The sequence below is a fragment of the Somniosus microcephalus genome, chromosome 34, assembly GCF_052327205.1.
Source record: "Somniosus microcephalus isolate GS21.2 chromosome 34, FLI_Smic_1.0, whole genome shotgun sequence".
Taxonomy (NCBI): Eukaryota; Metazoa; Chordata; class Chondrichthyes; order Squaliformes; family Somniosidae; genus Somniosus; species Somniosus microcephalus.
Genome location: NC_141020.1, coordinates 27,887,081 through 27,899,690, shown reverse-complemented (window position 1 = coordinate 27,899,690; position 12,610 = coordinate 27,887,081). Strand labels below are relative to the sequence as shown.

At 42.5% G+C, this 12,610-nt stretch overlaps 1 protein-coding gene across 1 annotated transcript in view; it reads right to left on the bottom strand.

Moving 5' to 3' along the window:
- Positions 1-4,917: 4,917 nt before the first annotated feature.
- Positions 4,918-12,610, bottom strand: part of zc3h4 (zinc finger CCCH-type containing 4) — a 48,967-nt gene continuing 41,274 nt past the window's right edge. The window contains exon 12 of the mRNA XM_085973607.1: positions 4,918-12,137. Coding sequence (XP_085829733.1) covers positions 10,636-12,137 — 1,502 coding nt within the window. The 3' untranslated portion in view covers positions 4,918-10,635. The remainder of the gene's footprint in view (positions 12,138-12,610) is intronic.

Below are 12,610 nucleotides of genomic sequence, written 5' to 3'. Positions count from 1 at the left end.
TTCTAAGCCGGCCTTCACACCATTCTGGAGTTATACTGCACACGGTGTCAAGTCCAAGTGATGCGACACGGGTTCTCCCGCTTGACTTCAGTGCAGAATCTGATCAGGATCAGATTCCAGGTTTATGCTGACACTTTGTGTTGATGTGCAGCCACGAAGCTTAATAATGTAACAAGAAAAATGTTCAAGAATGGAAGAGTATTTTCCAGGGCTGAAAATTTCCGCTCCCCGAGTCTGGGGTGCGAGGCCAATTGAAGCACTCCAACTGACCAGCTAACTGGTCCAACCATCCAACCTGTGACCTCACAATTTTACAAAATATAGAAAACAAACAATTCATAAACTATGATTTTGAGTCATTATTCTATATTTGGAATTATAAAGAAAAACATTAACATTGGCAATCAAATGAAAGCAGAAATTGCTGGAAACAACTGTGTCTGAAAGATAAAGGTTAATCATTTGGATGTGACCTTCAGCAGTGGTTTTGATAAAGGGTCTCATGTAAAGTGTTAACCTACCATCAGATTGCACATTTAAATTTATATCTGCTGGGTGATTAGCAGCCAAAACAAATAGTAACTTGATTGGTAGTCTTTAATGTAACAAAATGTCCCGTGCTTCACAGATGGATGTAAGGTAACGGATGCTGAGCCAGGGGAGGATTGGGAAGTGACCAAAAGCTTGGTTGAAAAGATGGGTTATAAAATGGTTTTCAAAAGATGGAGAGGTGGAGAAGTTTAAACTAGGATTTGGAATGCACTGCCTGATCGGGTGGTGGATACAGTTTCAATAGTAGCTTTCAAAGGGGAATTGGATAAATACTTGGAGCAAAATTTGCAGGGATCTGGGGAAAGAGCGGGGGGGTGGGACTAACTGGATTGCTCTTCGAAAGAGCTGGCACAGACTCGATGGGCCGAATGGCCTCCTTCCATGCAATGCTATTCTATGATTCTAAAGATGGAACTCCACAGAATCGCACCAAGACAAAAGACACTGCCGCTAATGTGGGGGTGGCTGAAAGTTAACATGCAGGTACAGCAAGCAATTAGGAAAGCAAATGGTATGTTGGCCTTTATTACAAGAGGATTTGAGTTAAAGAGTAAAGATGTCTTGCTGCAATTATATTAGGGCCCTGGTGAGACCACACCTGGAGCATCGTGTATGGTTTTGGTCTCCTTACCTCAAAGGATATACTTGCCATAGAGGGAGTGCAATGAAGGTTCACCAGGCTGGTTCCTGGGATAGGGATTGTCCTATGAGGGGAGATTGAATAGACTAGGCCTATATTCTCTAGAGTTTAGAAGAATGAGAGGTGATCTCATTGAAACATACAAAATTCTTACAGGGCTTGACAGGGTAGATGCAGGGAGGATGTTTCCCCTGGCTGGAGAGTCTAGAACCAGGGGTCACAGTCTCAGAATAAGGGGTCAGCCATTTAGGACTGAGATGAGGAGAAATTTCTTCACTCAGAGGGTGGTGAATCTTTGGAATTCTCTACCCCAGAGGGCTGTGGAGGCTCAGTCGTTGAGTATATTCAAGACAGAGATCGATAAATTTTTGAATATTAAGGGAATCAAGGGATATGGGGATAGTGCAGGAAAGTGGAGGTACAAGATCAGCCATGATCTTACTGAATGGCGGAGCAGGCTCCATGGGCCGAATGGCCTACTCCTGCTCCTATTCCTTATGTTCTTACCTCCCTTGGCATTTCTCAGTCTGTTAGAATGTACGTGGTACAGCGGAGCAACAATGAAACTTAGTGGCTTCAACTAGAGTCACCCGACCTGTTTACATAAGAAAGTCCCATTATAATGGATTACAATGTCACTTTCAATGTTAAATGTTGGCATACAAGGTGTGACTAAAAATCATAACCGGAAGTGAGATTTATGACCAGGAAATGTGCGCCTACAATATTTTTAATACTTATTTTTAGAAGACCGATTTTTACTTTTATGCAGCGGATATGCTGGATAAGGTCAAAGTAAAATTGTGACCTCCCTTAGTTGCCGAGTGGGTAAAAGCACCACTCGGTGTAGCTAAAGTCACAGAGACCACTTTTGCCTCAGCACCCCATGATTAGAGGGCAGAAAAAGCAGTGAGGATCCCACACTCCTGATCACTATAGAATGACTCGAGCTGCCGAGGGCCCGTGTGTGTCGACGTTTGGGTGAGAGCAGAATTGGGCTCAGCTACGATGAGTGGTTGGTGTGAAATCTATTTTTCTGACCATGCAATAGGAGCAAAAATCCCTTGAAAAGCAGACTGGTTACACTTCAAACCTATCATCACTCATTAACTAGGCTCACAACATGAAGAATGGCCACTCACACCAGGTACTTGAGGGCAGTCAGTCCTCAGCAAGTGTGCTCGTTTCCAGACAGGTTGTAAAAAATGGACAGTGACCTAGGCATGTTATCTAGACACTAGTACTAAGCTATTTAGTTTATTGCCATCAGCGAATTACCAGAAAAAAAGCTCTACCACAAACAAATATATAATTCTAATGTATAACACTAACCGGTGCTAGAACGAAGTGTAGCCAGGTGAAGTGGGCTAGAGGGCACTTGATGATTGAACCAGGATGTGCAGATAAAATTCAGTCCCCGTTTTCAAGTCATACATTCGCTTCTTATAGTTTACATAATACTTTGATATCATAATTAAATAGCAGAGCTTAGGGTAATTTAGGAATCAGAGAAATAGAACTGACCGCAGCAGATTTTATCTGCAGCATAGGTTGAGGAGTTGCACAACTGAGCCACTGCAGCGCCACTACTGGTGGGAGGATATAATAAAGCGTGACAGTTTACTTTGGCAATTTCCTTAATAAATGTTGACATAGAAGTTATAATGGAAATGTTGACACAGAAAGTAATATTTTTATTATATTATAGACACAGCTATATTAACCCATCAATTTCAGGATGAATCTAAATTGCCTATTTAAAGGAAAGGAATACCTGGCCTCATCTCTTTAATTCAAAGAAATACTTCGGGGGTCTATTTAAAACATATATTTTGAGAAAAGGTTTCATGATTTTATTTTTAGAAACATCACATGTTTTACCTCTTACCGGTGATGTTATTTACAAGGAGAAGCTCGATTCGCCTTGGAGCAGCTCCATTCATTTCAATAGTCAATTTGGACCGGGGCCGATTGCTAATCTAGAGCCACAGACTCCTGGAAAACAAGCGACTGTCATCAGCACATATTCCTGCAACGCAACTACTCAAGATCATTTTTTAGTTCTGCCTGAATTCACCTTGCGGGAATTCATGGAGCTCCTCCCATCAGGAGCATCACAGTAGCAGCCTCGACAGGATGGGGTACAGGATTACTGTTATGGTAATTTAATAAAACATCAGGCAGATTTTTTCAAATGATATATATTTGGAACAGATGGCAAAGTGCTTTGAACAGAAAGTACTTGCCTTCACCTGTAAGTTGCTGAATGCGTATACTGAAACGTAATATTCTGAAGTTAACCACAAACAAAATCTTAAAACTATGTGCTTTTGGAAGAGCACTGGTTTTTTCACTGAAATCATGCTACCCGCCTTTACCAATGGTTGCAGCATCTGCTTAATGTCGGTATCGGTCATATTTTATTAACACTGGTCAGGGGCTGAGAAACAGTCTACTTAAAACCAACACATTCCATGTTCAAAATGACAAGACTGACAACTTTTGCTGTATTTATCAGTAACAAAAATAAATGTGTAGGTAACAGGATATTATTTGCAGGCAGTACTCAGTGACGCCTGGTCGAGGAAGGTATTTGATGTCAGTGCTGGGGAATGGGGCACTTTCATTATCAGGCACAGCTGGCAGTATTAAGCACTCCCAGGTCAAGTATAGCATGCTTGGATGTTTCATTGATGCAGACCTGACAATGTGCCCCAACCTCCGAAGATTATCTGCGATATTCATCCCCCACCTCCACCCTGTGTCCTATCATTTTTTTTCTTCATTAATTCCTGGGATGTGGGCGTCATGGACAAGGCCGGCATTTATTGCCCATTCCTAATTGCCCTCGAGAGTGGCTTGCTAGGCCGTTTCGGAGGGCAGTTCAGAGTCATCATTGCTGTGGGTCTGGAGTCACATACAGGCCAGACCGGGTAAGGACGGCAGAAATCCTTCCATAAAGGACATTAGTGAGCCAGATGGGTTTTTACGACAAGTTTCATGGTCACCAATGCTGATACTAGCTTTTTATTCCAGGTTTATTTAATTAACTGAATTTAAATTCCCCAGCTGCCGTGGTGGAATTTCAACTTATGTCTCCGGGTCATTAGTCCAGGCCTCTGGATTATTAGTCCAGTAACATAACCACTATGCTACCATACCAAATTAATGCCGAATTTGGGGAACAGACTACCCGACCACATTTCATGCAGACCCTTCCTCCCAGCAGAGGCTTTCATCCCATCAGCTGGGGTAAAAGAAGTGTCCATCCCACTGCACCACCCATTGCCATCCCACTGCACCACCCATTGCCATCCCACTGCACCACCCATTCCCATCCTCCCACAACTGTTGGTGTTTCAGTGAACTGAACTACAACGGAAGACTCCTACAGAGATTCCTACAGCCCAGGTTCTTAGCTTATTTTTTTTCCGATTTACTCCTCTCACGAAGGCGTTGGCTCTTACTGGGGTACAGCAGCTCTTCAGTACCTTGCCCAAGTGGCAATCCCTTGTTTTGTAAGCCGAGACAGTAGGGGGTCACTGGGCTACTTGACCGTGAAAGTATCATGGCAGAGCCCAATTCTGTCCTCAACCAATGTCCAAACACATACACTTTCTAGCAGTGGTCACTGGATAGCCATCGAGAATACCAACCATAACCTACGAGCATTGAAGCCAATGACTGCCTCAGAGAGACCAAGAGGACGCACCCATCACCGAGAATAAAATATTAATACTGTACTTTTTATTAGCTGATGGTTAAAAAGCTGATGGTTAAAAAGCTGATGAGAAGGATACATGACAATACAATCTACCTATCACAAAAGGCATGTGATTTTGATGTTTAAGGGTGCACAGTAACACACTTACACTTGCTTCTTCAACATGCCCCCCTCCCTTCAAATAGCATCTCTTCTTTAAAAAAAAAGATATATAGTTTAACTAATTAATACGCTAATTAATACGTTCATTTCAGAGACAGTTAAATACAAAGACTGATTTTTTTTTTTTTACATATACAAGGAAAACAGGTTTGTGGTAGCTGTGTGAAGAGGCTGGACCCAGCATGAGGCAACACTTTACCATATATTGTACATCTCCTGCATGGAGAGTTGAGCTGCCACTAGTCAAATAGCAAAGTGTCGTGTTACATTTAGATGTGTTCTCTTGCCATGTTAGCTGAACTGTTAAAACAACTGGTCTAGGATTCAGTGCAGACTTTGTATGTGTTGATAATATTTGGCCCAAGAAATTATACCAATTGACTCATTCCGTGCACGGACATTAGCCAAACCATTAAAACCCAGTTTACATCAATCGAATCTAACAATCGATTCGCAATAAAGAATCTAGCGTGTACTAGGAAGATCTGATCAATCGGAATCAAGACCACTGCAATCCATGTTGCAGGAACGACTGGAGTCTCTGTAAATGCTTCAAATTCATTTTGGAATTGGCATGCCATAATACTTTATACATATAGAATTAATCGATCCAACTACACTCTGTTCTTTATGTTTAAACCCACTACAAACAGGTTCAATTTGATATCCAAAACTGCCAAGTACTCCACTGTCCACACAGTCACAGTGTGGATTTGAATCAAAGCAGCAATGCCCACTGGCCAGGAGATTTTCACCCTGTATACTTCAAGGATTATAAGCCTGCAAACTATACTCTATGATAATGTTTTTTGTTAAATCACATTATACTATTTGAACAAACTCATTCACTTTGAAGGGGTTAACTCCTCAGTTGAAATAGTAACGGAATTTCATACAAAGCATGACTAGGATGATGAAACATCATCACTTTCCAGCCTCAAGCCCTTTGAATACTCCCAATCCAAGACACACACGCGCATACAGACATATATACACAAACACGCACGCATAGACATAGGCAGACACACGCACACACAGACAGACACACACACATACAGAGACACACACACACACAGAGCTTTGCAACAGGAAATACAGGCTGCACGTTTTGCCACTCAGAAATGAATCCAGATTAAATTTAATCCAAATTCATTTGAAATGATACTTCACCCGTGCAAAGAACTACTTTCATTTCGATTCACTTCGGATTAACCCTAAATTTTAAACCTAGATCAGCTGATTTGGATCTGACCTCTTACTGTACGTGCTTCTTTCTCCCTCTGGAAATCGATCAGTACAAGCGGCAATATTGCAGTGCGCAGAGTCAAATCACAAATACAAATGCCATAATATTGTCTAACGTAAAAATATGTATGGGATGTCATCCAACTGAGCTCAGTGCATCATTTAAGTAACCTTTCACCATAGAATTAAAAGCACAATCCCCAATTCCCCCCACTCCAACGTTCCAACACAACATATAACAGAGCACGAATAACGGCGCTTATTTTGCCCCATTTGTTATTGCACAGAGCAGACTACACCCTGGGAATTCAGAAGACTTGGTGGAAGAGGTGGCTTTGACTTTAGCCTACCCGAAAATTAAACTGCAGCTCAATTTCAGTTGGACTCATCATGGCGAGTACTGCATCTTTATTAACAGATGTGCCACATCACAAGTAAATCCGATTTCATTTGGTTTCAATTGGATCACAATTGGTCTTCTGGCTCGACTGGTGAAAGTGGCCAAATGGCAATTTGATTATTTGCCACGAGTGAAGTGTGTTATAAATTTCAAATCCATCTATAATCTACACTCCACTTCAACTCTTTCATTCCTGAATATCCTATGTCGTTAATACTGCTTGTTCAAAGGGTTGTTCTCCATTTTTTGTAGCTTAAATTCCTTAAAATGCAACAATTCCTATTTGGTACATTCAGAAGATAGAACATTGATCTTGTGATGAAAGAGACTACACAGCGCATCTGAAGTGTAGAATTTACACCTTGCTTCCCTTTTCAGCAAACTGAAAAGACAAGGTGGCACCATGACTGACCATATTCACTTACAGATCCACACGAGGCTTTACAACTCATCAACCACATCTTTTTAGACATTTCCCTATTTTGAGCATCAGTTAATGAGAAATTTAAATCTTAAAAGAAGAAAAGATTGTACTTTAGATCAGACTTTAAAAATCAATAAAATTAAGTTAAGTTTCATAATGATCTCCAGTGATAACACTGAAGAAGTACTTATGCAACAAGCTAAAATGTGCTTCTATCAGCCCATCTCAGCCCTGGAAAGAAAGCTGACACACAGAGTGTGTGGATTACTAAACCCAGCTTTAAGATTGTTACCTGTAATACAGGAAACTTTCGATTAACCGGCACCTAAATAACCGGAAACGTCGGTTAACTGGCAAAATTCAGGAGTAGGTTCAGGTAACTTTTATTACTTGCCTTCCTCCATGTGTTGCTGTGCAAGGGTGTGGCTGCAGCTGTTGCTAAGCTACAGAGACGCTTGCAACTTGTGGCCATTGTTCTGAACCTGTTGCTAAGCAACAGGGTTTGTTGCTTTATACGGAGCTCTTAGCTCCGTATCTTTTACTATAGCTTTCGGTTATCCGGAATTTTTGATGAACCGGCACCACGTCGGTCCCGTCCGTGCCGGATAAAAAAAAGTTTCCTGTAAGTGGCTGGCTGGTTACACTACTCGAGTCGAGTGTCCAAGGTAATAGGAGCTCATCTCAAACACCCCACATACTTTATGAAATGGAGGAGGGGGAAATAATTTATATAAACCCATAGCAATTTGTACATAAAGATACAAACACACCTCATTAAAAAGGACATCATCTCCGAAATGATAGAACAAATATTTTGGAAGTGAATTAAAGGTCAGAGAACCTGATCAACAGGTTCTAAAGGTATCAGTGCTCTACCATTTCATAACACTTCCTGAACCCCAAGATTGGATTATACCTGTTAAACATTCAAAATATCGGCTATTGTAAATATTATGTACAGTTCATACAGAACTTAAATAAAACCTAGAATGCACTGTGTAACATCAGCCAGCTGTTACTCGTGTTCCGCATCGAGAGATGATGCAAGGTCAAAGTGCATTACAACTGTGTGTAATAAATACTGATTACAGAAATGGAGTACACCACAGAGTTATTCACTATACAATATTTATATGTGTAATAAAAATATATTTGGCTGAACTATAAAAAGGACACTGCTATCCAACGAACTATGGAGCTACCTCTCATCTAGACAGTATCATTGTAAAGCAAATTTCATAGAGACACTGTCTTCATATTGGGTATCATGCTATTTAAAATCCTGGCATCAGGAATAAATCCACAACATAAGCCAATACATAACCCCAACAGGATTCCAACACAATCCAACTAACCAAATGAAAAACCGCTACCCTTTGGCCCCATGTCTAGTTCCTACTTTGAGTGGACACCCAAATATAACCCATCACAATAATCCATCCCTCCCCCCGCCACGGCAGTTATCTCAGCCGTACTCGTAACCCTTCAGCCGTGCCTCACTGTCACATGATCCTACAAACTAACCCTGCAGTGACACCCAATGCCAACTCCTAAAGCCAGCGCGGAACACATGAGCTTGTACATCCTCTTGTCACCGTCCAAATCAAAACATTCATTTTCACTCCTCATCGACACGGACAGCTCATTTTAATATGAGCTGGCTGACTTTCTCACCAACACACCTCTGAGCGGCTGGCAACTTCGCAGCATCTGCTGGGAATGCACTTGCTCTATAACTTGCCCCGAGGTAACTCATGGCAGTACGGAATGTGGCTTGTCGAGACTGATTCAGGTGGTTAGTCCGGTTAACACATGGATTTGGTTGGTAACTTTAGAAATTTACAACCACCTGACGAGCATTGTTCCCTCGAATGTTTTCTTTTTGGGTGCGCGGTCCATTCAAATTACCGCGCATGCGCGCTTTTTCCAATTAAAAGCCGGTGAGCTGGTTGCGCGGGACCTCCAGACCATTGCGCGGCTGCGCAGCTGAACAGGAACATTGCTGACAAGTAAGCACAGCATTAAATTTACAGCACTGTAACTGGTACTGGTCGCACCCTTACAGATAATGAGTAGAAAAATAATTTAAACTTTCACTGGAGTTAGTGCAGTGTTACAGGAAGCTTTGTTACAATCAACAGCAAACCCTACATATTTACACAGACTTTAAAAAACAAAATTAACTTGTCACTGTGCACCTGACCTAAATTTTAGGAAATGTGGGAGCCTTACGACAGGAAAAACATTTTATTTTCTTCAAACAGATTATTCTACACTAATCCATCCGTCTCGGATTCGTCAGTGCCTCAGCTGCAGATACAAACAGACCTAAAATGATGTGAATGCTTGACTTTTTCTCTACTTTTTGTACATATTTACCATATAAAGATATTAAAACAAAAAGTAAAACAAAAAACAGCACCTTGTGTACGATTTCTCCACAGAAGAAATGCTTCAGTGTACAGTATTTGGAGTCTGTTGTGAATATATCACAGAGAGTGCAATCCTTGAGCTGAGAAAGCCTTGGTAACTTGGAAGACCCACATGTCCAATTTGGACAGGTTACAGGAATGCACGGAAACAATGGCCCGTTCTCGGCAGTTTCCAGAGAAGCAGGTACCAGGGTTGCAGGAGGCGCTTCTTTTTTTAGATAAAAAAGATTCTCAGTTATTCTTGAATATTCTGTCGTATCAGTTTGTCAAGAGTGTAGTTTATATACATGTGTGTGTATTTTTAAAATACATGTTTAAGACAGTCAACATTTCTAGCAGGGTTTTTAAGCCTGGGAAGTTTCACAGCCTTACACGTGAAATGTTCTAGGAAGTTCTGCCTCGCGGAATGGGGCTATCTGGTGATGCAGGGGCTGCAGACAGCCAGTTATTTGATAAAACCCAGCCGCACCCTCTTCACTGCCACATCGAGCAGGAAAGAGTAAACTCAGGGACCCACAGAACAAAACTGTATCTAAATGTATAGGAGGGTCACTTCACAAACACACCATTCAACTCATATCAGATTACATCTACATTCGATGTCAATTATGCACTTCTACAGAAAACTACACTGCAGTGTTTCCAAAAGACTGTCCTGGCAAAAAAGACCAATATCTTGTCTTCTATTTGAATCAGTAAGAGGCTGTATCTTGTCACAGACAAGCTCCTGCTATTGCAGCTTTCATCAGACAGACTGACTTGTCTTTAGAAAGAATGCACAAGAGCCAATAACTGGGGAAAGCCCACTTTTGCTTGTTTTGCTTTTGAAGAGTCTGAACTAATGGACTGAATCAGGTGTTGGATTCAGATATTGGTCTTCTGAACTGGCTAAAGTTCAGCTCGGTGAACTCTCATCACCTGCTTTCGAAGCATATTCACATTTATTAATTACAAAGTTAAAGTATATGATAAAACGTTGCCCGACACTGTGTCCAGCCCCTGATGTGAGGTTAAATATACAAGGTTAAATGCAGCATTCACTGTCCTTTTTACAATTTACTGACAAAATGGTGACGCAGTGGGATCAAACCCTTTAAAAACGTCTTTCAAGGAAGTTGCGTCCTGCTCGGTCGCCTCAGGAGGACTGTTCCCACCAAAGGGGCTGCCTGAGCCAGATTTACTGGCCTGCTTCACCTCGGAGAACTGCGGGTGAATCAGTCCAAACAGAGATGACACTGGGAGGCTGTGCACTGCCGTTTGACCCGTCTCCTGTGTGGGGGCAGCAGGAGCAGCTGGTTTAGGCCTGGGCCTGTTGTAACTATTGTATCTGCCTGCAGGAGTTTCGGAACTCAACTTCTCATTTTCCATTTGATCCAGCGTTAATTTCCTTACAAACAATGACTCTTTTGGCTTACTTGTGCTTTTCGAGACGTCCAACCCTTTAAGCTGAAGGTTACCTTCGCTGGAAGACTCTGTGCCTCTAACATTTGCACTCTGGGTGTTCGGAGTTCTTGGATCATACAAACTAATACCACTCAGCATGGTGCTCTGTTCTCCACCTCCTCCTCTGCTCTGCCCACCAGCAGTAACTAACCTGGGATCATATGGTACAAGGCCAGCACCCAAATCCTTCACTACAGGCGGGGCAGGGGGCTCATTTTGCTCCGCGGGCTTTCCGGATTGGGAGTTAGAGGTTTTGGGTACGCCAGTGGACCTCTGCAGCCTTGGGTCAACGGGGATCTTTCGCATCCTGGGGTCGGAAGGTTTGTCGTTCTGCGTGGTCACCTTGGTTGCTGAAGCGTCCACATTCTTCAATATTCGAGACAACAAGCCCAAGTTTGGAAGGGCAGAACTTGGTGCTGGCTGGGAAGGCTCCACAACTGGGTCGGAACTGCGCTGTCTGGGGTCCGAAGGCCCAGTTTGCGGTAAACGGTTCAACCGGGGGTCCAATGCTGGGAAGGGCACGGGAACAGCAACAGGATCTGGCTTAGGAATGGGCAGTGGGATCAGGTCCTCTGGGCTCCACAAGATACTTTTAGCAAAATGAGGCTTCCCCAGGGAGATGTCCATTTTAATATGGCTAAACTGCTTAAGCTGAGACCTGGGATCTCTCAACGAGGAACCTAGCAGAGGATCGAGAGGAATGACTACTGCCCTGTCCCTCAGGATCCTCTCGCCTTCCTCGTCATTAATTGCTGCTTGAGGCTTTACATTGGTAGCGACGGTTTGATGAACAGTGTCTGTTTTAGGCACAGTTACAGTCCTGCTTTCTGCAGCAGCTGTATCGGATCCAGAACTTCCCGACGTGTTCTCCGTGCTTCGAGATAGCCGGGGGTCCCTCGAAATCCGAGGGTCCACGGGCCGATTTGCGCTCGACTGCTTCTCCTTCTGCAGGCGCGGATCAGCGGCACTCTGGCTGTTACCGTTCTTGTTTTGTGCCACCCACGGGGCTTGCACTTGAGGCTTGCTAGCAGACTGCTGACGGAGTGTTTTTAATATGGAGCTCATACTACTTCCACCTTCCTCTTCATCACTTGAGTACCAATTATCACCATCACCTACGAAACACACAGCAGCACATTACTTTATACTGCAAGAGTTCTTTCAGTTTGAGGTGTGATCACTACTCTTCTATTAAGGAAGTGCACAAACTTTTAATATACTTTGTGGTATAATTGAGCATCGATCATTAATTCCCATTTCTCTACTTTTCTGCTCCCAGTATAGCCATCATGTAGGCTGAGACAGTTTGAAACCTTGAAAATGACTAAGAGGGTACCTCTAGTGGTATATAATAGGAAATGGTAAAGAAAAAGTATCATTACTTCAAATTAAATTACAGAAATCATTGCAAGGGGTCAGGGGTTCAAACTTGAGAAAGGTAAACGTAGACCTGACGTCAGGAAGTTTTTCATACACAGAGTATTAACCATGTGGAAGAGACTTCCAGGCAGATCAGTGAAGGCTGCTATAATTTAAACAGTTGGATGTAGGGATGGGGAGAAAGTACAGATTCTTCCTGGATTAATGA